The sequence below is a fragment of the Salmo salar genome, chromosome ssa10, assembly GCF_905237065.1.
Source record: "Salmo salar chromosome ssa10, Ssal_v3.1, whole genome shotgun sequence".
In the NCBI taxonomy this organism is placed as follows: domain Eukaryota; kingdom Metazoa; phylum Chordata; class Actinopteri; order Salmoniformes; family Salmonidae; genus Salmo; species Salmo salar.
This window is the reverse complement of record NC_059451.1, coordinates 85,577,857-85,605,591: the sequence shown is the minus strand read 5'-3', so window position 1 is coordinate 85,605,591 and position 27,735 is coordinate 85,577,857. Positions and strand designations below refer to the sequence as shown.

At 43.1% G+C, this 27,735-nt stretch overlaps 1 protein-coding gene across 2 annotated transcripts in view; it reads left to right on the top strand.

Annotated features, from left to right (window-relative positions):
- Window positions 1-27,735, top strand: part of cdh13 (cadherin 13, H-cadherin (heart)) — a 513,598-nt gene that overhangs the window by 365,996 nt on the left and 119,867 nt on the right. For both annotated transcript variants that reach the window (XM_045688176.1, XM_045688175.1), the window contains one exon: window positions 13,504-13,644. In XM_045688176.1, coding sequence (XP_045544132.1) covers window positions 13,504-13,644 — 141 coding nt within the window. The remainder of the gene's footprint in view (window positions 1-13,503; window positions 13,645-27,735) is intronic.

Here is a 27,735-nt window from a genome sequence, read left to right as displayed (position 1 = left end):
CATGAGAGAAGCTCCAGCCTGTTTGTTCCTCTCACAGAGAAAGCAGCCCTCTCTGAAGAAGAGCCTGGAACAGACTTGATACATCAGACAGACTTTAGCTCTCAATGTGTGGTCTTGGCTTCACATTTTCTCTCTTCTCTATGTTGATAGAGTTACAGCCAACATAGAGAGAGGAAAACAAATACATTTCTGCTTCTTCCTGGCCGGGTCTCCAAGACTTTGTTGCGCTCTCTCTCACTGCCGCAGCAAGATAGTGTGTAGCTTACAGCTGTGAGTGGCGGTAAAGAATATTACCCTTCTATTCTTGCCCATAGGCAGTGTTAGTTTGACCATTACCATGGCAGTGAAATTAAGGTCATTGCTCTGATTATTTAAGCAGCCTCTGGCTTATGGTCATGAACGTTGATTTAATATCCTGTTCTACAGGTTTATGGCTGTACTAATGATCATGATTATTAGAGCAGCACACAAGTTATAGTCACCATTCCTAATGTGCTAGCACCCTCTGGACCCCTTCAACAGCTCAGCTATAATTGTGACTCTTCCCTCCTTCTCCACTCTTTATCTTCAGTCACACACACGCACGGACGCGCGGAAAGAGACAGCAACAACACACACCTACACATGCTTGAACACCCACTCTGCCGATCCCCATAGCATCTCTATAATGTTCTCCCAGGTCCACATGGTAAATGGGGGCTGTGTGAGAGGACAGGGGGGTTGAGACAGGGGCTTTGCCAGTGCTCAGTGTCACTGTGTGAAACCAGGTGAGCAGATACTGATACCACATAAAAGCTAATACCTGCAAAGCCAGACCTGTCTACCACGGCTAGCAGAATATTGAACCGTGCTAAGCTCCTTTCCTCACACACACATGCGCACACACATGTACGCACGCATGCACACATACACACACAAGCACGCACAAGCATGCACAGACACACTGACACACACACACGGAAGGACACAAACACACTATCAGCAGGGGATAAAGATGGTGCATTTCACTGCTCCGTTACTGTGGCAATTGTCTCACGAGAAGGGAAGAAGACACAGACAAACAAACTGTGTGTGTGTGTGTGTGTGTGTGTGTGTGTGTGTGTGTGTGTGTGTGTGTGTGTGTGCATGTGTTTACAAGCATTTCGCTACACCCACAATAACATCTGCTAAACGCGTGTATGTGACAAATAAAATTTGATTTGATTTGAAACAAACAGGAAACCTCTAGTGTCGGATGCTGCAGTACGATGTCATCCACCCCAGAGGCTGATACGTGACCTGCCATTAATGTGTCGTGTCGTTGACGTGGCATGTGGCAGTCCCTTGCTGCATGACTGCTGCTCTGAGGGAGCTCTGAGGAGCTCTGAGGAGCTCTGAGGGAGCTCTGAGGGAGCTCCGAGGGAGCTCTGAGGAGCTCTGAGTGAGTGAACTTGGGGAAGGTGTCTCCCACACATGGTTTCCCTCTACCTGCTCCAGCTTCTGAGAACCAGGCCCATAACTCCAGCTCCACCACTCCCCAAAAAGGATTTTTTACTTTAGTTTTTTTAGTAAATATTTTCTGAACTCTATTTTCTTAAAACTGCATTGTTGTTTAAGGGCTTGTAAGTTAGTATTTCACAGTAAGGTCTGTTGTATTCTGAGCATGTGACAAATAAAAATTGATTTGATTGGACACAAACACCACTGAGTTCCTTGAAAGATTTAGAGCACAATACATAGAAGAAGAACAACTCAGGCATGATTTAGATATGTTTCTGCTTATAATTTCCGACATTTTGGTAGGCTATTTGTTAGTCAACTTGTCTATAATTAGATGCATGCAGCTTCTCTTCTGTCATTAAATGTTGCCCCAGAGACTAAATAAACCCTTGCTCAACTGAATGTCGTAGATCTATAGAATGAATGCTTCAATCTACTTTACATCGGTAAAATTTTCCCTGTCATCTTTCACGGAGCAGTTGTTTAGGGACTGGGAAGAACGCAAAAAAAAACATTTGAAAGATTTTCTTTGCAAAATGTCCAAATTACATCAGTTTGACCAGTTGTAAGGAAAAAGAAAGCTGTAAAAATGACCTAAATCATTTCTGATAAGATTTCAGTTGGCTTCGATGGTTGAAATAGAAAACAATACATTTAGTGGACACTCTCATCCAGAGAGATTTACAGTAGCAATTAGGGTTTAAATGCCTTGCTCAAGGGCACATCGACAGATTTTTCACCTTATGGGCTCGGGGATTCAAACCAGCCACCTGTCGGTTACTGGCCCAATGCTCTTAACCACTAGGCTACCTGCCGCCTTTACTGTCAACTTTTATGATGTTTTTATTAGGAAGACAGCACCTCTACAGATGGTATCTAACTGAGCATTGCATTCTCTCAAGGTGCAGAAATGAATAAATCATATTTCTCCAATCCTGTTCCCAAGTCAAAAATGTTGCCTAGATTTGGTGTATAATTTTACTGCAAGAAAGGCTACATTCTGCAGGAGTTATTATTAAGGCTATGTGAGAGGTTATAGACCTACAGTCAGTGTCCAGATTTCAGTTTCCATTTAACCCATCTAACAGTAGGCTACAGTTCCCTTGATGCACCATAGGCCTGTTTGAAGTTCCATCTTGTGACTGTCGAATATGTATAGCACCTCACAATCATCACACATCGCACTGCTATTGTCACATGCGTCAGAATGAGTAGACCAAGGTGCAGCGTGGAATATGTTCATCTTGAGTTTAATGAAGGAATGAACACTTTACAAATTAAACAAAAATGACAGCCGACAGTTCCGTCAAGTACTTACAACTAAAACGGAAAACAACTACCCACAAACCCCAAAGGAAAACAGGCAGCCTAAGTATGGTTCCTAATCAGAGACAATGATAGACAGCTGCCTCTGATTAGGAACCATACTCGGCCCAACACAAAGAAATACAAAACATAGAATGCCCACCCCACACCCTGACCTAACCACATAGAGAAACAAACCCTCTCTCCAGGTCAGGGCGTGACAGCTATCATCCTCTTTTACCACTTCACCAAATCTTTCCCAAACATTACATTTCTAGCCCTCCCTTCTCTTTATTTTCAACTCTCCTTTCGCAGTTTTTGTGAATTGAAGTGAACTTTATCTGCCCGTTCCCAAAACCATTATTTGTCAATTGGCTGTGTAGGTGTAACGGCCGTCGAAGGGAGTAGACCAAGGCGCAGCGGGTTGAGTGCTCATTTTTAACTTTCATTGAGCACGAAAACAAAACAAGAAACAAACAACAGCTGAACAGTTCTGTCAGGTACAAAACACTAGACTGAAAACAACCACCCACAAACACAAGCTGAAAAATCTCTACTAAATAGGACCTCCAATCAGAGGCAACAAGAAACAGCTGCCTCCAATTGAAGGTCAAACAAAAACCCTAAACATAGAAATAGAAAAACTAGACACGGATATAGAAATATACTAACATAGAACATATACCAAAACCCCCGAAACACATAAAACAAACACCCCCTGCCACGCCCTGACCAAACTACAATAACAAACAACCTCTTTTACTGGTCAGGACATGACAGTAGGCTAATTGTCACGCATACAGTTAAGCCCTAAGGTTTAGGCTTGCGAACTAATACCAGATAGCCTAAAATAATTAAAGAAAAACCTAAACAAAAGCCTATATAAATTGCACATAATTATACATTTATGGATTTTTTAAGGTATTGTTTCTCTTTATTCAACCCGCCCTCCACCCATCCGACCTTCAGCCACACAATATTTAGTGACCCTAAACCCGTCTACCCCGCGGATTATGAGTCAACCCGCTCATGTAGACGGCCTGGCTTCTCCTTGGTTACTACCAGAAAGGTCTGTCATCAGAAAGCCTCACCATGCTATTGACTCTCCTCTCATAAAAGGGTTGGCTGACAACGTCACGGAAATGATGTGGGCATCGATATGGCCGGAAGATGTGCATTGTTATGAGTCTGAATTGTCAGATAGCTAACAACAATGACAAGAAGCTGCCATGTGGGGAATTGTAGGTGGCTCGTTTCAGCTCGTTGGATCTTGTTATTGATACCATGTCTTGTTTTGAGGGGTTTTGACAGATGTCAAGTGTATGCTAATATGGCAAAAATTCACTAGCTAGCTAATCAGCAACTGTAACAATGTATTTATGTTTTCAATAAACATTTGGAGACAAAATATAATTCACATGTTGCCAACACTGTAATCCAACCCTGTCTCTTTTGCCCCATAGTTGCGCACACATTGGTTTTGTTGTTAAACTACCAACCTGTCTATAGGCATGTTCCCCTACAAGGCTCCATGCCAGCTTCAGGGGATCAAAGGAAATTATTCCATCAGCTGATTAATTAATCCTAATTGGTGGTTGAGGAGGAGTTGTTGGACCCCAAGACTCTGCTGTATGCCCCCTCCACCTCCGCTCCCTGGCGAGCAACGCCCCTGTTTGATCTGCACTAATCTAATTAACACTTAAACAGGAACACCTGTGCTCTTCACTAGAAGTGCCACCTCCCAGATGGGCCTTTGATGGCTGTGATGGTGGCGGGTGGGCCGGTGGTGAGGGAGGAGAGCTGTTACTCTCTCTCTCTCTCTCAACAGGGGCAAGCGTAGCCTAATGGGGCCTATTTCAGTCCCCAATATGTCTGTAACTGGTGGGTAATTGACAGCGATTAGGCTGTGGTCTGATGATGCACCTGATTAGATTACTGTAGGTCTTTTTCGGCTCGGTTTCACCGCACCCCTTAAACCAAACCTTGACCCCTATTAGCCCCACACTCATCAGGAAGAGCTGGGGGACACCAGCATCACCAAGCTTATCATCAGCATCTAATTGGGCTGATGAGTCACGATAAATATGGTCATTGCCGCTATGTAATTCCCTGATCAATGTGAAGAAGTGTGCATGTGCCTGTGTGGGTGTGTGCATATGTCTATTCATATGAGGAGGATTAAGAATGCATCCATTATACAGTTCTACCTGTTTCAAGGAAAATGCACTGTAATTTATGCGCCTATAGATATTCTTCAGTTGTCATTATTTCTGATTGCTCGCCTCTTAAATAGCTAGCTTTCCAAAACGTTAATTAAAGAGGAAGAAACTGATTCTTGCTTTATCATTCAATCTCTTTCTTATCAAGTCAGAATTTCCTAGGAGTCTTTCAAGCTGGTGAATTTAAAGTGTGTGAATCCTACAAACTTATCCTTGAGAGCGCTGCTCAACTTTTGACAAATCAAGGCTTTGCATCAGATATTTGTTTTTCTAACAACCACATTCATCTGGCCATGTTCATCATTTGAGTCACTTTTAAAATATCTGAGCATTCTGAGGTTTACCATTAGCTGTTAAGCACTAGAAAACGGACTATTCAACTAGCTCTGGTGGGCCAAAGGGATGAATCATCTTATTAGCATGGCATATCCAGGAGAAAAAAAACTTAATCAATACTAGTCAAAGATCAGAGAGACTCAGGCAGGAAACAAGAAAAAGGACATAGAGGACAGAGGAGGGAAAATAAATGGAGTACCCTCTGTACTATATGAATGACTTGCTGGAACATTGGGTCTTGTTTCACCCTCTTAGGGGTTCAATGGCTCTCTTGTTTTGTGAGGTTTTCTTAAGGTAGATCCTTTGATCTCACTGTCATCTTCTCCCACAGAGGGTTTTTAATTCGTAGTTACCAAGCACCACTTTGACAAAATAGCAAAGGTTTACATAGAGCATCTATTGTTACCTGCCGACTCATTCCCCTGATGATCCCCTAAATTGAAACGGTATTACATCATGGAGTGGTTTGGAGCAAAATCTGCGAAGCAGCAGTTGACCAATGGGGCCAAACATTCTGGCAGCATGCTGGCAGATTGTGTGCCTGTGGAATAAGAGAGGTGTCTTATAAACAAGCCTCCTCCTTGGCAGTCAGGGCACCATGAGGTCTGATGGATATGTTTGGACCAAACCGACAGTCATGTTTGCTAGTCCTGAATCATTATGGTTGGTATATTTTTATATTGCTGTATCAGAGCCTTAGTGCCTTAGTCATTGGGGCTGTTAGTTCTGCATTCCTCTTCATCTCTCAGACTAATTATCGTGTACCTCATGACTCATACATGCTATATAGCTATGTCTTTGCATGTTTAGTAGGCACTTCCTGAATCATTCCAAAAGTTCCGGAATCACTTGAATATGAAGTACGTTTACTTAATGAGCTGAAAGTAAGGCAGGAAAAACATCTCTGTGGTTCTAAAGTGTCTCAAAATCTCTAGGTTCTCATGATATGTTCATAAAATCTATTTTAAGATTGCCACAATGTGTACGACCTCATCTGACAGACCCGATTCAGAACTGGTAGTTGTGTAACAACTTATTATTGACTGTATGTTTGTTTATTCCATGTGAAACTCTGTGTTGTTGTATGTGTCAAATTGCAACGCTTTATCTTGGCCAGGTCGCAGTTGCAAATGAGAACTTGTTCTCAACTAGCCTACCTGGTTAAATAAAGGTGAAATAAAAAATTTAATAAAATAAAAAACAACAGGATGCCAACTGAATTTGTATGTAGAAGTTTATGATAGAAAACCTAGAGTAATATAATTTTCTCCATTTAACATTGTAGCATGAAAATGTTTTCACTGAACAAAAAGTATTTCTCAATGACCTTGCAGAGAATTGGAAAAAGATGGGATAGACATGGGATCTAGTTCCATTGTAGAAAACATAAAGAGGTAGAGTGGACCTTGTGGTTCAGCTCAACAGCACTTCAATTTGTGCTTCTAGTGCATCAACATCTACAATTCTTGTCCTTTTCAACTCAAAAAATGATCAAATATAACATTTTCTTTCTGTTTCATTATTGTGTCGTAATTTATTTTACCTCTCAAGTGCCCTGAAAAGAGCCATGTGATGTTGGCATGGCGAATAATCAAATATATGTTATGGTGCACCCTGGGTACTGGGAGCACACCTATACGCTCCTGCCAGCTAGTTATGGCACTTTTGACGTGGGCTGGCACTATGTATTTTTTTTCAGAGAGAGAGAGTTTTGTTATAGTGAAGGACAGTCAGCTTTTGTTTTCAAAGGCCCCTCATTATGTTCAGGTAGTGCAGAGAGCCAAGTAAACTCTCCTGGGTAAACAGAGAGGGGCTGAGATATCTCCTGCATGTCTCTCAGCTATCTCCATTTTTTATAGCTGTAAAAACAATGCTGGGACCTTTTGGTTACTGGCCCAATGCTCTAACCACTAGGCTTCCTGCTGCCATGAATGCCGAGAGTCTTATATTGCTGTGGAAGATGGCACAGTACTAGTAGAGGACGGAGTAACTGACAGGGATAATTTTTACTTCATCCTTCCTTCTCTTTCTCTTTCTCCCTCTCCGTGCTGATCTATCTACCAAAAGGATGGACAGTGAATGTGTTTTACAGTCTGACAGCGGTTTCATATCAGCAACGATACAAAACAAATCTTCATCTGGCTACCACTTTCGTACCTCAGCAAAGCCTCAGGATAAAGGTGCTTGGTTAATTACAAAACTGAAGAAGATGGCATTATACACGTCATCTGTTTTACCCCTTTTTCTCCCCAATTGGTAGTTACAGTCTTGTCTCATCACTGCAACTCCCGTACAGAGAGGGGAAGGTCAAGAGCTGTGCATCATCCAAAACACAACCCAACCAAGCTGCACTGCTTCTTGACACAATGCCCGCTTAACCAGCCGCACCAATGTGTCGGAGAAAATACCGTTAACCTGGCGACCGTGTACTGCACGCCACAGGAGTCGCTAGTGCAGGATGGGACAAGGACCTCCCTGCTGGCCAAACCCTCCCCTAACCCGAACGACACTGGGCCAATTGTGCACCGCCCCATGGGTCTCCCGGTCGTGGCCAGCTGCGAAAGAGCCTGGACTCGAACCCAGAATCTTTAGAGGCACAGTTAGCACTGCGATGCAGTGCCTTAGTCCACTGCGCCACTCAGGAGGATACATGTAATTTTTTTTTGGGGGGGGGTCAGAAGAATATGTCAGTGAAGATATCAGAAAGACTAGCAGAAAGGATGTACCCTGTTTTACGGAATACAACACAGAGAACACTTGAGGGGTAGCTGACATTCAAAGAGATACAGTAGGCTGAACAAAGATGGAATCACAGAGGGAAAAGTAAATAAATAGACAGAATAGGGGATGGGATATGATTAAAGGAAAAGAGAAAGGTAATAAAAAAGTAATACTCAAAAGCTTAGAACTTAGTTAAGCCAAGTTATACTTTATTTGCTTAGACGGTGAGAAAGTCACGAGAAAAACATTACATTTTAACAATGGTATGAATTCCGTGAAAGACAAGGAGAATAGGGAATAAAAGGAGAGGTGTAAAGGTGGGAGAAATAGTGTTGCTCTGTGAGACAGAGTGTCTTTAGGGATATTCATATGATTCCAGTTGGATTTTCTAAGCCTTTTGTGTCTGTCATTATGTTCCTGGGCACTGAAAGGAGGACAGAAGAATACCTACAGGGTTGGCAAGGGGAGCCATCTTCTTTTGAAGGGCCCAGAGTGAACAAAAAGAGCTCTGGAAATGTAGTAATGGCATCACACCTATTCAAGAAGGTAATGTGGTATCTGAGACAGTGGATCACAACCCGTCTGTCTGACTCTGAGCTCCCATCTCTACCTCCTTTGTGATGGAGGAGGCATTATTCCTGAAAGCTGTGAAATTATTTTAAGAGAAAATCAGATGACCACATGATGGGATTCATATTTCTAAAAGCCTGTCATTTAATTTGATATGTTCAATTTCATTTAAGTTTTGTTCAGTAGCATGGCTGGCTGCTTTAACTGCAATGACCCATGTTATTCTTTATTTCTGTGAAAAAATATGATTGCTGCATTGACAGAGACCATGTCATCTCCACTGGCACACTGAGATCTCATTCGTGAAAGCTCTTTAAATCAAGTCAAATCAAATGTGATTGGTCACATGCACATATTTAGCAGATGTTATTGCGGGTATAGCGAAATGCTTGTGTTCCTAGCTCCAACATGCAGTAGTATCTAACAATTCACAACAATATACACACATCTAAAAGAAAAAGAATGGAATTAAGAAATATTAGATCGAGCAATGTCGGAGTGGCATTGACTAAAATACAGTCATTGTTGGTAATCAGGCCTGCTACTGTTGTGTCATCTGCAAACTTGATGATTGAGTTGGAGGCGTGCGTGGCCACGCATCATGGGTGAACAGGGAGTACAGGAGGGGGCTGTGCACGCACCCTTGTGGGGCCCCTGTGTTGAGGATCAGCGAAGTGAAGGTGTTGTTTCCTACCTTCACCACCTGGTGGCAGCCCATCAGGAAGTCCAGGACCCAGTTGCACAGGGTGGGGTTCAGACCCAGGGCCCCGAGCTTAATGATGAGTTTGGAGGGTACTATGGTGTTGAATGCTGAGCTATAGTCAATGAACACCATTCTTACATAGGTATTCCTCTTGTCCAGATGGGATAGTGCAGTGTGCAGTGCGATGGCGATTGCATCGTCTGTGGATCTATTGGGGCGGTAAGCAAATTTAAGTCGGTCTAGGGTGTTGTAAGGTGGAGGTGATATGATCCTTAACTAGTCTCTCAAAGTAGTTCATGATGACAGAAGTGAGTGCTACGGGGCGATAGTCAATTTGTTCAGTTACCTTTGCTCTCTTCGGTACAGGAACAATAGTGGAAATCTTGAAGCAAGTAGGGACAGCAGACTGGGATAGGGAAAGATTGAATATGTTGGTAAACACTCCAGCCAGCTGGTCTGCGCATGCTCTGAGGACACGGCTAGGGATGCCGTCTTGGTTGGAAGCCTTGCGAGGGTTTACAATCTTTAATGTCTTACGTCCGCCACGGAGAAGGAGAGCCCATAGTCCTTGGTAGCGGACGCGTTGGTGGCACTGTGTTATCCTCAAAGCAGGCGAAGAAGGTGTTTAACTTGTCCGGAAGAAAGATGTCGGTGTCCGCTACGGGGCTGGTTTTCCCTTTGTAATCTGTGATTGTCTGTAAACCCTACGTCTTGAGTCTGAGCCGTTGAATGGCGACTCCTCTTTGTCTCTGTGCTGACGTTTTGCCTGTTTGATTGACTTACGGAGGGAATGACTACACACTTTGAATTCGGCCATATTCCTAATCACCTAGCCATGGTTATAATGCGGTGGTTCGCGGTTTCAGTTTTGTGCGAATGCTGCCATCTATCCACGGTTTCTAGTTTGGGTAGGTTTTAATAGTCTCAGTGGGTACAACATCTCCCATACACTTCCTGATTAACTCAGTCACCGTAACCGTGTATTCGTCAATGTAAGCACATTTCAAGACATAACCGTATATATTTCACTGACCCTCTTATCATAGAAAGTTTCCCAAGTTAGTGAAGTAATCCCAGAGATCTCTAATAGCGTAAACTCGAGAGACACTGGTCATTAAGAAGTTGTCACGCCACTTTAGGACTCAGTGAGATGAAGTGTCTCTGAGCCCACTTTTCCAGGTAGAGGATGTCTGGAGCTGGGTTTTTTCTCCACTCACAGGTCTGTGGAAGACCATCTGTTCATGAGGGTTTGATATATCCTCAGCAGTCTGTCACAGACAATCCTGTCACCTACTATCTGCGGGGTGAACACCTACTGTGCTGCTGCCTCCTGTGTACATACTGTGTGTCTGAAATGGCACCCTATTCCCTATAGTGCACTACTTTTGACCAAGGCACGCATAGGGCTCTGGTCAAAAACAGTGCACTAAATAGGAAATAGCATGCCATTTCAGATGCAGCCGTACAGTACACCCACCCTGGGTGGACAGAACAGTATCCAGGGAGGAGTCTGAGGCAGACAGGGACACCAGTACAACAGCTCTTAGTTTATTAGAGAGGGATGAAGATTTATGTCTGGCACTGGGTAGAGCGTTGGGCGTGGGAGTGAAAGAGCGGAGTAGAGGAGGAGAGTGGTTAAGTGGGTGGGTCAAAGGAGCCTAGATTTACTGCAGATTGATGTGAAGAGTCTCCTGCTGTGCTAAGCTGCGCCATGTTTTCAAGCTGCCTCCCTGGTATTGCGAGGAGAGAACACACCGTGGAGAACACACCGTGGAGAACACTCCGTGGAGAACACTCCGTGGAGAACACACCGTTGAGAACACTCCGTGGAGAACACTCCGTGGAGAACACTCCGTGGAGAACATACAGGGACATGTAATAAGATACAATAATAAGACAGTTCCTGTTGCATCATACTGTAGTCATGGGAGAGCTCAGTGTTTGTACTGTATATCACATCATAATCACGGCTAGAGTGGATTCCAAACAATATAAATATGGGTTGCACTGTACTGCTTTCTCTAACGTTACAGTGCTGTAAGAATGCCACAGTCAACTATTTTGTCTGATTATATGATTCTGTAATAAAGCAGCTTATGTTTCACCATAATAGAGAAACATGTGTTTCATATACTGTATAACTATACATACCCAGCAGGGAACTTCCAGACAGACTTTCTGTTACTGTTTCCAGTGTCTATGTTACACTATTACTCTATGTGTTGACATGATTATTAAAAAGCGCCTGAGGGGCATTGATCGTCTGGTGTCCCCCTGCCTGGGGTGTGAATGATCCCAGTGTTATCAGTGATGGGAGCAGCATACTTCCTCATCTCCTCTCCTCTCTGGGTCTCAAGGATTCTGCCTGGCACCCATGTGGAGAAGCCCTGTTTTAGGCTGTTACTCCCAGGCTATGTGAGAGATCTGTGAGACGTGAAGAGGAAAATTGAGTTTTAAAAAGAGAGAGAATGAAGACTGAGAGCTTTGAGGATGTAGGTGATGTCAAACTATTATCCAGTGATGAGCAGTTGCAGTGGTGTGTGCGTGTGCGTGTGCGTATGTGTGTGTGCGTGCGTGCATGACTGTGTGATTGTGTGTGTGAGACTGTGTGTGGTTTGCATAGAGCATCTCTAATGAGACCAGTGGAAAAGCAGAGACAAGAGAGGGGTTGGTCAGGGTTGGGGACGGGGGCGGGGTCGTCACACAAATGGCCAATTAGAGACAGTATTAGTAGTTCCATTTCCCCCTCTCATGACTCTCAATTTCATTACAGAATGAAAATGAATGAAATGGTATAGTGACGATGTCACTTTTCTGTGAATAGATTATAGCTTCATCTCATAGTGCCTTTTAGTGACTGATGTGCTGTGGTGTTCCGAGCTGGCAGGGAAGGGAGATGAAGATGGGAGGGTGTGGTGCATTGTGGGTAGGAGAGAGAGGAGATGCAGGAGTGGGCTTCTGGGGTGTTTAGTGAAACAGATGGATGACATATTAGAACAAATTAGATTGTGAAAATGATGAATACACTTTGCTTTGTAAAGTTGCAACTAAATAATCTATGCTGTATGCACAGCTTCATATCCCAAATTGAACTGGACTTTTAACCTGCACCTCAATCACACTCCACTTCTCCAACTTATTCTAATGCCTGGCCAGCGTCTGTCCTCCAGGGTCCCTCCCCACTGCCTTCGCTCGCCTTAGAATTACGTGGGAAAACCAAGCTCCAAAGAGTATCCCTTTTCTTTTAATGTAGCTCATCATGAGGGTGGCAGGTAGCCGAGTGGTTAGAGCGTTGGACCAGTAACCGCAAGGTTGCTAGATTGAATCCCCGAGCTGACAAGGTAAAAATCTGTTGTTCTGCCCCTGAACAAGGCAGTTAACCCACTGTTCCTAGGCCGTCACCGTAAATAAGAACTTGTTCTTAGCTGACTTGCCTAGTTAAATAAATGAAAGCTGGGAGTCTACAGAAAATGTAAAGAAAAATGTTAACGCTTTCATGTCTGCCAAGCATACAAACCTTAACTTTATGTCTTCTGAGTCATTGAAGGAGACACATTGAGACGACCCACCCCCCAGGCTATTTCAAAAAGTATAAACATAAACTACTGTCTGTCATACTTCCATACATCTATTTGCAATCATGTGTGCTGAAAGGTGTTCTACACAGACTGTACATTGTTTCATCTGGTTTAGACAAGACCTGGATGCCTGACTTTTTCAAGAGATGATGTGGGTGTGTGTTGATTTCTATAATGTGATGCGCTTAGATTGTAACAGACACTTGACATCTGCTTAGTTCTATTTAAATGTATATTAGGAAAAGGTTGTCATGTTGGAGGTGTACAGTCACCCACAGAGTACTGCACTACCACCCCCAGACAGGAAACCATACTAGCAACTCTACTTGGTTCTGAGAAGATCTATAATACGCTTGCTCTGAAATGAATCCACACCAACGTCACAATCATGCAGTCTCCACTACATCTTAATTGTTTTTTCTCAGTCAGTCAGTCAATCATTTGTTAGCATTTTGTATTCAGTGGATTCATTTGATCTCCCTCAACGAATCCTGTGTCTAATGATGATTGTGTTGTGTGTAACCCCTGAAATGAATGGTTGATAATGACAGGCTTTATGATCCCGTGTGTATCTGTGTGTGTGTCCCTCCAGACGCTGCCCACCACGCAGTACGAGCTGGAGATTGTAGCCCAGGACATGAAGGGAAGAGACGTGGGACTGACAGGAACAGCCACGGCAACCATCACCATCACAGACAAGAACGACCACGCCCCAGAGTTCACCCACTCACTGGTGAGTACCTGCACCGCGGCCTGTTCCCCGCACCCCTATTCCCTGTCCTCTGTCACTTGGCCCCTGTCCTCATTGTTGTCCAAAGGTGGATAAGTGTCAAATAAACTCAGTGAAATGATGACCAGATGGACTTGCCATACAGACTAGTGTGTGTATTGAGTTATATAACAAACATAAGTAAATAGTGAGGTCTTGAGATGGGACCACTGCTACCAGTTGTTATCATGCTCCCTCTGTGGGGTCCCTTTCTAGTGCTCCTGTTCTGCAGGCATGTTCACCAGTCCTTGTAGTCCTCCAGTCCCAGCAGAGACCATCACTCCTCAGTCAGATAGACAGACCTTGGAGAAAACAGCCCCAGTCACATCTATCACTGTAATCGCAAACACAGCTGGTGACGGGCGTGATTCACATACAGGTGATGGAGTAGGTTTCACACACATAAACACACACACATACCAGCAATCAACCAGTTATCCTCCCTGACCTCTGCTTTTCCATTTAAAATGATTGTGTTATAATTCTCGAAGCCTGCCCTAGGAAAGGCTCAGCGCACATCAGTCGCTGGCGTGTGTGTGTGTGTGTGTGTGTGTGTGTGTGTGTGTGTGTGTGTGTGTGTGTGTGTGTGTGTGTGTGTGTGTGTGTGTGCGTGCGTGCGTGCGTGCGTGCGTGCGTGCGTGCGTGCGTGTGTGGGCGTGTGAGTGAGTGTGTGAGTGCGTGAGTGAGTGTGCGTGTGTGTGTGTGTTCACATGTAATGAACAACACATCACAGTAGTCAGGTGGTATGGGTGCACAAGGGAGATAAGGGAATGTGTCTGTGAGTTTACGCTTCTATGATCATGGTGTTGGTTACCTTTGTCAGTACAGCCTGCAGGCTCTAGTAGAAACCCTGTATAGCACCAGTAACCCAATGCAATCGAGGACAGGCTAACTGAATGAACAACAAAGACAAAATGAAAGTATGAAAATGAATTAAAATAGTTTGGGGAGGGGCCTCGTCCCCGAGGGATGATCCTCTGAGCCAGATGCTGTGATGCCGGTAGCCCTATGCGGGTAGCTGGCATCAAACCACTCCCCCATCTGTGAGAAAGAGGATCCGATGATCAGCTGGTGGCGTTGGGGAAGTGGAGGGTCGGCTGTGAGCCTTTTGCTGTAAAACGCAATTGAGAAATATCAAAATAGATAATAAGCTGAACTTCAATGACTGTGCCTTTGCAAAGATAAAGACATTTCAACAAATGTTTTTTTTTACGCAAACTGAACCATTTTGACCGTTATATCTTACAAATGTTCTATAAATCTGTCCTGCAGAGTGTGCTGTCCTTTGGTCTGATATGCGTGTTCAGAAACATGCGAGTGTAAGACCAAGTCAAGCTTCAGCGCTTGATTAAGACAGCGGGAAGGATAATTGGTATAGATCAAGAATCAGCCTCCTAAAACTTTTACAGGACAGTACTCATCCCCTTCACTGAAAAGTCAGTCACAGCAGCAGCCAGACAAGGGGAAAGAGACTTCTTCAAAAGAAAATTCAAACAGATATGGGGATTATTTTATTCCAACAGCTATTAGGCTGTATAATAGATAGTCTGTTGGTCCCTCCAGTATACAGCATATTACACTTTCACTTTAAATGTGTAGCTATAGCACTTTGAATGAATTATTTAGTGTAGTTTCTGTGTTTTCATGTTTAATGTACTGTCTTTTTAAGCACATGACCAAATGAATTCCCCCCTGGTGGGATAATAAAGTTGATCTGAATCTGAGAGAAATGAGGCCTTCATTTAAGTACATTACAAGATGTATTCCCATTGATCAGAAGAGAGCAGTTCTTAGTGAGCATGTAAAAACAACATATAGGAGAGTGATGAAATAAACCCTACGTGGAGCCAACGTTGAAGAGAACAGCTATGAGTTAGCATGATCCTGATGTTAGCTCACCCTTTTGAAAATGAAAGCACTAGAGCACGCAATGCTTTCCGAATGAATATACGATTTGACAAATCGTTAACTCAAGGCAGTCATGGAAATCCAAAATCGTTGAATGAGCACTCAAGTAATCTTCAAGCTTGGAGCACTGGCCCCAGATGTGGAAAGCAGCAGCTCGCGCTGCAACTACTTCGGCTGTTAACTACGAGACTTCAAAGACAAGAGGCATGATGTTCAGCAACGACACTTTTAGTGACAGGAGCTTGTTATAGAAGTTGTGCCAAGCCCAAGATATCAGTGGCATGACTGTGCGACAACCAATGAACGATAATCACGCTAGTGACTTTGACATTGTGTGGGGTAGACTGATAGCCGGCCAGTCTAATCATGCTGTTTGGAAGATACAAGCATGAAGGGAGATATCTGATTGCTACCAGTAGTTGTGGTATGACCGCCAATGAATTAACATTTATGAAAATGCCTAGAGTGATGAGAAAATAGGCATACTGAGCTCAAGCAGCATGAATGAAATATTCCCCACTGAAAAAATGATTTGATAAAATAACAGTGCTATTACAAAGCACCACTTTAAGGTAAAGCTACAACAAAGACAACAAAAGTAACCTGCACAATTAGCCATGATAGGCAAGGGCATGTCAATGTATCTGAACAGAGAGGATGTGGATGAGTCTGCTGTGAACCTTTTGCTGTAAGACGCAAGTGAGAGAACCATTGATGAGTAACAATTGGTGGGAAGAGAGGCAAGGTCCTTATTGCCCAGGTATGCCCATGAGTTGTTCAGCAAGCGGTAAAGTTGCATTATTCAGCTGTGCTCATTGGACATAAGGTAATAGGTGATTGACATGCTGCACGTGGCTAATTGATATAGTAAAGGAAGAGTGACATGACGCTGTGCTGTTGATGAGAACACATCAACAACGGATATCTACTCCCGCTGTGGCCATGGAAAGGAAACAATGTGATTATGTTATGCTTATGGGAAGAAGGAGCAAGCCATTCAGACCGCCTTACTGATTGAACTTACTTTATCAACCTCATTACCCACCAGCCACACTATCTCTATTTTTCAGAATCTTAGTGCACACAGAAAACTGCACTTAACAAACTTAACCTATTTGCCTGTTTGTATAAACTCATGATGCATTTGTCAAAAACTGCAACTGTTGTGTTTTTTATTTTTCTTGAGGTGAAGAAAAAGGCATTAGGCCCTTAAGCAGAGGTTGTAATGTTGAGTTGTGTGGTTTTTAATGGAAATGCCCGGCGCTGTTGTCAGGGTTCGAGACACATCACCTCGAACTTCCGCCAGGCTGGCTCCCATGATGCATTGCGGTGTCAGGGAAGCGTTGTAAGAAGTGGATCTTCACAGTGAAATGTTCCGGCTGAGGAGGCATGCTGGGGCCATGCTGAGTGCACTCCGTCCCTGTCCTCACTTAATGTCTCCCATCTTTCTTCTGGGGATCCGTTAAACAGCGTGGAGAAATGTTTTTTTTTTTTTAAACATAGCCATTTAAGTCGCTAAGCTCCTTAGATAAGTACTCAACCTGCTCAGCAGCCTCTAACCTGGAATCATGAATCATCTCTTATGACTTCATACTATTGTGTGTGTGGGTGTCCATGAGTGGGCATGGTTATGTGAATATGAGGACATTCATAGATATTGAATTCCACTTCAATTCCACTCTCTTGAAAAACCTTTTTTAAATAATAGATCCCACTGGGCACAGATGGCAATTCAATGTCTATTGCATGTTGGTTCAATGCCACTTCATTGAAACGACGTGGAAACAACATTGATTAAACCAGTGTACCCAATGAGATCCTTCTGGATAGTATACTGCTCAAAAAAATAAAGGGAACACTTAAACAACACATCCTAGATCTGAATGAAAGAAATAATCTTATTAAATACTTTTTTCTTTACATAGTTGAATGTGCTGACAACAAAATCACACAAAAATAATCAATGGAAATCCAATTTATCAACCCATGGAAGTCTGGATTTGGAGTCACACTCAAAATGAAAGTGGAAAACCACACTACAGGCTGATCCAACTTTGATGTAATGTCCTTAAAACAAGTCAAAATGAGGCTCAGTAGTGTGTGTGGTCTCCACTTGCCTGTATGACCTCCCTACAACGCCTGGGCATGCTCCTGATGAGGTGGCGGATGGTTTCCTCAGGGATCTCCTCCCAGACCTGGACTAAAGCATCCGCAAAGTCCTGGACAGTCTGTGGTGCAAGGTGGCGTTGGTGGATGGAGCGAGACATGATGTCCCAGATGTGCTCAATTGGATTCAGGTCTGGGGAACGGGCGGGCCAGTCCATAGCATCAATGCCTTCCTCTTGCAGGAACTGCTGACACACTCCAGCCACATGAGGTCTAGCATTGTCTTGCATTAGGAGGAACCCAGGGCCAACCGCACCAGCATATGGTCTCACAAGGGGTCTGAGGATCTCATCTCGGTACCTAATGGCAGTCAGGCTACCTCTGGCGAGCACATGGAGGGCTGTGCGGCCCCCCAAAGAAATGTCACCCCACACCATGACTGACCCACCGCCAAACCGGTCATGCTGGAGGATGTTGCAGGCAGCAGAACGTTCTCCACGGTGTCTCCAGACTCTGTCACATCTGTCATGTGCTCAGTGTGAACCTGCTTTCATCTGTGAAGAGCACAGGGCGCCAGTGGTGAATTTGCCAATCTTGGTGTTCTCTGGCAAATGCCAAATGTCCTGCACGGTGTTGGGCTGTAAGCACAACCCCCACCTGTGGACGTCGGGCCATCATACCACCCTCATGGAGTCTGTTTCTGACCGTTTGAGCAGACACATGCACATTTGTTGCCTGCTGGAGGTCATTTTGCAGGGCTCTGGCAGTGCTTCTCCTGCTCCTCCTTGCACAAAGGCGGAGGTAGCGGTCCTGCTGCTGGGTTGTTGCCCTCCTACGGCCTCCTCCACGTCTCCTGATGTACTGGCTTGTCTCCTGGTAGCGCCTCCATGCTCTGGACACTACGCTGACAGACACAGCAAACCTTCTTGCCACAGCTCGCATTGATGTGCCATCCTGGATGAGCTGCACTACCTGAGCCACTTGTGTGGGTTGTAGACTCTGTCTCATTCTACCACTAGAGTGAAAGCACCGCCAGCATTCAAAAGTGACCAAAACATCAGCCAGGAAGCATAGGAACTGAGAAGTGGTCTGTGGCCCCACCTGCAGAACCACTCCTTTATTGGGGGTGTCTTGCTATTTGCCTATCATTTCCACCTGTTGTCTATTCCATTTGCACAACAGCATGTGAAATTTATTGTCAATCAGTGTTGCTTCCTAAGTGGACAGTTTGATTTCACAGAAGTGTGATTGACTTGGAGTTACATTGTGTTGTTTAAGTGTTCCCTTTATTTTTTGGAGCAGTGTATATTGAATGTTTTCCAACTGAAAACTCTGTCGATCAACATATTTCTAATAGAAAATAAAAGCATCTCCTGTACGTGCTGCGTTCAAGTAGAGAGGAAGACATGTTCTGGTTTACCTTTCATTATTCATCAAGCGGAGAAGAGCTAGGCTGCCTACCCTCCAGAACGCATAGGTGCTGATAAAGTGTTGGCATGACTCCACAACACTGTAGTCTACTTGAAGATGTGCCTAAGTCAACCAGTTGGGATTCACAATGTACCCTGCCTCCCCCCATGCTGTTGAAATAGACTTTAGAGTAGTGAGATATAATAAAGCTCCACAAAGACAAACACGGCTTGTAAGGGATCACACATCCTCTACTGCTCTGTAAACACCATTCAAAAGACGACGTTCAGTTGGATTCGTTTTTTCATCTGTTTTTCTCTCTTACACAGTGTGAAAGATCCCCCTGAAATGCAGTTACCAAGTTACCGAGTGAAATTGACTCACACAGGTGCTGTCTCCTGTAGCTGGAAGGCAGGCTGGGGTCATCGTAGAACAGACTTGTTTCATGCCTGTTAACGATGGAAAGTCTACAGTATGTTACAGTGAGTCAGTGGTAAACCTATCATAGTGCTCCTGGTTTACTTAGACCATGTAATGGCCATTGGTGGGTGAATACAGATACTATACACACTCATGATTCTGTCGAGCTGCACTAATATCCTCTTCAGAAAGTTTCTCTGAGGACCCTGTGGTATCCAAACTTTTTTCATCTAAGACTAAGTTGCTCTTTCATACTTGGGAATTTATTGCATTCTGTGAAGCATCTTTAGGGGATTGGGCTCCACAATGATTAACTAATCCAATTTTTATAAGAGTGGAAACAAGCAAAGATGATTGGGAATCGCCTGGTATCAGATTCATTTAAAGAATGAATATGTGTGCTTGATAGTAGGAGATTAATACCACTCCTGATGAAAACCAACAGCAATACACCACAGGCTTATATTATCTTATGTTATGTATGTATTATGTACCTAATACTGTACTAATATCTAAGCATCATGTTTGACAGATACTTCTGTTGAACCTTGTTCCTATTTGGGCCGCATAGTGTAAAAATAGAGCACCAACCAATACCACAACTAGCTACTCCACACAGTGTATGTAATTGGGTATTGTCTGTCTTTGTGTTTATTGACCAATGCTGTTTACTGACCAGTGGACTCTGACTATCCCTTTCACTATATGTCAGCCTTGATCACTGTTTGACCTCTTGTCTAACTGCTACTCCAGTACAGCTCTGACCACTGATCCACACCACTAAAACACAAATGAAACACAAATAAGGATAGGTTATACACCCAGTATCAGCCCCTATGACATAATCTCTACTTGTCCTGATGTCTCTCTAACTAAAGCCTGTGGTGACACAGAAAGGAGAGGCTGGTGACACTGCTGCCTGGTACAAGGGGAAAACGTACACCTGCCACCCCCCACTCCCATCCCCCCCCCCCCCCCCCTCTGGCCCTGGATGATAACTGGCATTTAATTTCTCACTAGCCCGTTCCATTGTCCCATAGCAGCCACTGATCTGGCTTATCAGTCTTGCCACTCAGGGAGACTGACAGCCAATCCATGCCCTCGCTCCCCTGTGGTGACAGGAGAATATGCCCGCCGTCCAAATGATAATGATATTAACAGTGATGGCTGAGACATGGAGGTCTGTCCAACCCAGGGCCAGCCTGGGCTCTCTATCAGGGCTGGGCTGTGTCTCACTGAAGGCTGCCATACGTGTGTCAGGGATTAGAACTGGGCTGCATGATTGCTCCACTAGCTCAGAGATATCTGTTTGGCTGGGAATGTCTGTCTGTTGCTGGGGTGAAATGGGCTGTGTCTGTGTGAGGGAAGAGAGTGATAGAGAGGGGGCAGGAGGGAATCTGGGGTTAGGACCACTTCAAATGCCTTCTTTGTTTCTGCCTGGATCCTTTGTGCTGACAAAGATATCCAAATACATCAGTTTGGTATTTCCCTTGGCTATAACCTATCAAGACAGATAAGAGAGTCAATACATTTGGCTTAGCATTCCCTTTCTCTATCATATTCAGACAAGAGAAGCCATTTGGCATGAGAGTCCATTGGTCATGGTAGGAGATCATGTGCTGTATAACAATTATTTTAAAACTACAGTGTCGGAAGAGATCTGCAATCCATGGATCTCATCATGTCATTTAGATGTTGAGATGAATAGGTAACCTCTCATTTTTACCAGACTCTCAGACAGACATAAAGGGATGATTAAGCTAAACAAAATGAGTTTTAGCACCAAAGATGTCACAGAAATCAACTTTGTTTACATAGCACAGATGAAAAGAACATCCACTTGGCTATAATGCTCTCCAAAATGTGACGCATCACACCATTGACGTAGCAACGGACGCTAAAGGTTAATTGAATCCCATTGTGACGCATGGGGGGACATGAATTGGCAGGCGGACAGTATGCGGCATGACAGGACCTCCTGAGAATGGCTAGAGTGTATGAACACTTGAGTGGATTGTTCGTCCTTCAGGTCTGAAGCATGGAGAGGAGAACAGAAGATGCCTCCTCAGGGAGCACTGAAGGAACCCCATTCAAATAGCTCATAGCCTTTTGGTTCTCTCTAGTTTTCAAATACAGACCTACAACCAACAACTTAGTCATTCTGTACCATTTCATGAAGTTACACATTTTATTTGGATGATACCACAAGTTCACATTTCAAGGGATGTGACAAAGCATCTCTACTGGCCATCCATTCGTGCTTTTTGGAGGCTGTGAGGTAAAATGAATAATGTATCTGTAAGTATCCGACATTGTTGTTCTTTAATAGCCTTTCATTATCCAGTCAGTATACCTTTAACGTCTGCCTAAGGCCTTTTCCCTTTGTCACAAAGCATGTAACATTGAGGGCCATTTCCGTGTTGTCATCTCCGGTGTGGGGTCAGTTGGCCCAAACTCTGTCGGCTTTTCATTCAGTTAAATATTGTAGTTGCTGTTATTGCCTTAAACCATAGCTGATCCTTATCTGACACTCAAAATATAACAGTCTTTCAGCAAGTGGATAGTCAAAAAGCTTTATTTCTGAACTTTTTCATAACATAATTTACATACTGTGTGCCTAGAGGGTGTTTAGACTAAATCTCAAACTAAATCATATTAAGGTTGTTGTCTTCCCTCCATGTTGTCACTCTTTTAGTGGAGCTCTTAAGGGCATTCCCACTGAGCACTTTTACACTACATGGAGGCAAACTGTAGCCAGTGGTGTAAAGTACTTATGTAAAAAATGAGAGGAAAGAAAGGAGAAGGACCTGAGCCTAGCTTGTCATGCTGGCCTCATCTCAGATTAAGTTTCAAGTCTACTGCAGCACCATCTCTTGACTGGCTGCATCGCCGCTTGGTATGGTAAGTGCTTGGCATCCGGCGACAAGGTGCTACAGAGGGTGGTGCGGACGGCCCAGTACATCACTGGGGCCAATGTCCCTGCCTTGACCTCTATACCAGGCGGTGTCAGAGGAAGGCTCGGAAAATTGTCAAAGACCCCAGCCACCCAAGCCATAGACTGTTCACACTGCTACTGCACGGCAAGTATTGGAGCACCAAGTCTGTGATCAAAAGGCCCCTGAACAGCTTTTACCCCCAAACCATAAGACTGCTGAACAGTTAATCAAATGGCTACCCAGACTATTTGCCTTGACCCTTTTTTGCACTGACTCTCTTGCACTGACGCTATCACACACACACACACACACACACACACACACACACACACACACACACACACACACACACACACACACACACACACACACACACACACACACACACACACACACACACACACACACACACACACACACACACACACACACACACACACACACACACACACACACACACACACGCGCGCATATTGACACCACACACACACTCACACATACACTGACTTTCACACTCTTTACACAACCTAGTGCTACTCTGTTTATCTATCCTTATTGCCTAGTCACTTTTACCCCTACCTACATGTACATATTACCTCAACTACCTTGTACCCCTGCACATTGACTCTGCAAAACTACTCCATTTATACAATATAGTTACTGTATTACTATTTTATATTTTTCTTTGCTAATTTTCTTACTTTTTAACTCTGCATTGATGGGAAAGGGCTCGTAAGTAAGCATTTCACAGTAAAGTCTACACTCGTTGTATTTGTCGCATGTGACAAATAAAATGGATTTGAAGTGAAGTGAGAGTAGAAAGGCTGCATTTTAGCCCCAGTCCCCAGGAACGGTTGACACGCTCTTTCACTAGACATGACTTTCTAGCAGTGGTGTAAAGTACTTAAGTAAAAATACTTTAAAGTACTACTAAGTACATTTTTAGGGGGACCTGTACTTTACCATTTATATTTTTGACTACTTTTCCTTCACTACATTCCTTAAGAAAATATTGTACTTTTTACTCCATACATTTTTCTCGACACCCAAAAGTACTCGTTACATTTTGAATGCTTAGCAGGACAGAAATGGTCCAATTCATACGCTTATCAAGGGAACATCCCTGGTCACCCCTACTGCCTCTGATCTGGCGACTCACTAAACACACATGCTTTGTTTCTGAATGTTGGAGTGTGCCCCTGGCTAGCCGTAAATTTCAAAAACACGAACAATTGTGCTAACTGGTTTGCTTAATATAAGGAATTTGAAATAAGTATCAAAAGTAAAAGTATAAATTAAGTATATTTTAAACCAAATACTTTTAGACTTTCACTGAAGTAGTATTTGACTGGGTGACTTTCACTTTTAGTCATTTTCTATTAAGGTATCTTTACTTTTACTCAGGTATGACAATTGGGTACTTTTTCCACCATTGCCTTTAGAAGGCAACAAACTGACCTTTTAAGTGCCTTTACTGTAGATGTTTTATAGAAGTAACATCTGTTTTCACTACATGACTTAATTGGTTTTGAGTTGCAAAGGGAAAGTATATTACTGGAAACTTTCTAAACTACCAGAATTTTGGTAACTTTTAAGTATCTTTGGAATTTATCAGATGGCCTTTTTGGGTACTTCTCATTATCACAGATTTCTGTAATTATCTCTGGCCCTCTGTGTGACCATATCACATGTCAAATGTATCAAATAATCAAATAAGATGATTTTAAAATAAAAAATTGAATGACAAAACTGTAAAACATGGTCATACAGTTGAAGTCCGAAGTTTACATACACTTAGGTTGGAGTCATTAAAACTCGTTTTTAAACCACTCCACAAATTTCTTGTTAACAAACTATAGTTTTGGCAAGTCGGTTAGGACATCTACTTTGTGCATGACACAAGTAACTTTTCCAACAATTGTTTACAGACAGATTATTTCACAGTATCACAATTCCAGTGGGTCTAAAGTTAACATACACTAAGTTGACTGTGCCTTTAAACAGCTTGGAAAATTCCAGAAAATGATGTCATGGCTTTAGAAGCTTCTGATAGGCTAATTGACTTCATTTTAGTCAATTGGAGGTGTACCTGTGGATGTATTTCAAGGCCTACCTTCAATCTCAGAGCCTCTTTGCTTGACATCATGGGAAAATCAAAAGAAATCAGCCAAGACAGCAGAAAAAGGTTGTAGACCTCCACAAGTCTGGTTCATTCTTGGGAGCAATTTCCAAACGCCTGAAGGTACCACGTTCATCTGTACAAACAATAGCACGCAAGTATAAACACCATGGGACCACACAGCCGTCATACCTCTCAGGAAGGAAACGTGTTCTGTCTCTTAGAGAGGAACGTACTTTAGTGCGAAAAGTGCAAATCAATCCCAGAACAACAGCAAAGGACCTTGTGAAGATGCTGGAGGAAACAGGTACAAAAGTATCTATATCCACAGTAAAACGAGTCCTATAACGACATAACCTGAGGCCGCTCAGCAAGGAAGAAGCCACTACTCCAAAACCGCCATAAAAAAGCCAGACTACGCTTTGCAACTGCACATGGGGACAAAGATCGTACTTTTTGGAGAAATGTTCTCTGGTCTGATGAAACAAAAATAGAACTGTTTGGCCATAATGACCATCGTTATGTTTGGAGGAAAAAGGGGGAGGCTTGCATGCCGAAGAACACCATCCAAACCGTTAAGCACGGGGGTGGCAGCATCATGTTGTGGGGGTGCTTTTCTGCAGGTGCACTTCATAATTGATTACATCTTGAGGAAGGAAAATTATGTGGATATATTGAAGCAACATCTCAAGACATCAGTCAGGAAGTTAAAGCTTGGTCCCAAATGGGTCTTCCAAATGGACATACTTCCAAAGTTGTGACAAAATGGCTTAAGGACAACAAAGTCAAGGTATTGGAGTGGCCATTACAAAGCCCTGACCTCAATCCTATAGAAAATTTGTGGGCAGAACTGATAAAGTGTGTGCGAGCAAGGAGGCCTACACATCTGACTCAGTTACACCAGTTCTGTCAGGAGGAATGGGCCAAAATTCACCCCACTCTTTGTGGAAGCTTGTGGAAGGCTACCCGAAACGTTTGACCCAAGTTAAACAATTTTTAGGCAATGCTACCAAATACTAATTGAGTGTATGTAAACTTCTGACCCACTGAGAATGTGATGAAAGAAATAAAAGCTGAAATACCTAATTCTCCACTATTATTCTGATTTTTCATTCTTATAATAAGAGGTGATCTTAACTGACCTAAGAAAGGGAATTTTTACTAGGATTAAATTTCAGGAATTATGAAAAACCGAGTTTAAATGTATTTGGCTAAGGTATATGTAAACGTCAGACTTCAACTGTATGTACCATCAACCCCCATGACTACCAAGTGTTTATTTTTAGGGTTTCAGCATGAAATATCCTATTGTTTTTACACACTTATTGATTTTACTATTTCAATATATCTTTGTTGTAAATGTTTTGCTGCCAGACTGGTGGCACTTGAGAAAATAAGTAAATAGTTGGAAGAGGTGGAGAGTTCATTGTTGATTAGATGCTTTTTTCATTAATTTTGCTATTTTCTCTTGAACAATATGGTCTATCCATTAGAAACTCATGAACACAGATATAAAAAAAGCAATACATTTTTTTAAAGTTATTCAAGTATGAATTACCGAAGTTACCATAGATTGCCATAGATTACCTGTTAATTACCAAAATGACCAAAGATTCCGGTATGAGGGCACAAGGCGAGACCCAGATGCAGACACGGGAGGCAGATGGTTTGAGTCTTTGATATTTATTAATAATCCAAAAGGGGTAGGCAAGAGAATGGTTGTGGACAGTCAAAAGGTCAAAACCAGTTCAGAGTCCAGGAGGTACAGTGTGGCAGGCAGGCTCGAGGTCAGGGCAGGCAGAATGGTCAGGCAGGCGGGTACAGAGTCCAGAAAGCAGGCAAGGGTCAAAATCGGGAGGACTAGCAAAGAGAATAGAAAAGGCAGGAGCACGGCAAAAACCAGGCTGGTTGACTTGGAACATACAAGACGATCTGGCACAGACAGACAACACAGACAACACAAATACTCAGGGGATAATGGGGAAGATTTACATTTTAGTCATTTAGCAGACGCTCTTATCCAGAGCGACTTACAGTAGTGAATACATACATTTCATTTTTCATGCATTTTTATTTTTTGTACTGGCCCCCCGTGGGAATCGAACCCACAACCCTGGCGTTGCACACCCCATGCTCTACCAATTGAGCCACAGGGAAGGCTGGGTGACAACTGGATGAGGTGGACAAGCACAAGGACAGGTGAAACAGAAGGTGAAACAGTCTTTTCCATGAGGTTAAGGAAAGAGTTGGCAGTAGTTTGTACATAATTTTCTCAAATAGGGCTATCTTCTGTATACCACGCCTACCTTGTCACCACACAACTGATTGGGTCAAATGCATTAAGAAGGAAAGAAAGTCCACAAATGAACTTTCAACAAGGCACACCTGTTAATTGAAATGCATTCCAGGTGACTCATGAAGCTTGTTGAGAGAATGCCAAGAGTTTGCAAAGCTGTCATCAAGGCAAAGGGTGGCTACTTTGAAGAATCTAACATTTAAAATGTATTTTGATTTGTTTAAAAAAAAATGGGTTACTACATGATTCCATATGTGTTATTTCATAGTTTTGATGTCTTCACTATTATTCTACAATGTAGAAAATAGTAAAAAATAAAGAAAAACCCTTGAATGAGTAGGTGTGTCCAAACTTTTGACTGGTACTGTATGTGTGCGGTGTGTTTTTGGCTGTAGGGGTGGTTGGGAGTCAGTGGTGTTAAGAGGGAGGATAGATTATTATAGAGCAGTACATCTAAAGCAGGTATATTGTTCAGAGTATAAAGTACAGCTTGTAAATGTTTGCTGTTTGGCTACAGTATATGATGCAGTGTCGTTGAGAATAGATGTTATTTCACTCTCTAGATAAATGCAATGGCTAGAGCCAATTTAACTGTGTTAACTTAATCACATTTGAAAGGCAATGGCAGTTTTATGTACCATATGTTCAGCTGAAGTGTATCTATGGGAACAGCTTGAGCTGGAGCTCTTCAAATGTAATAATAGTGCAGGTATGCTCATTAACTTCCTTGGCCCATGTATGTAGGAGAGAGAGAGAGTGTGTGTGTGTGTGTGTGTGTATGTGTGTGTGTGTATGTGTGTGTGTGTGTATGCGTGTGTGTGCGCACGTGTGAATGAGTCTGTGCACATACTATTTTAGGT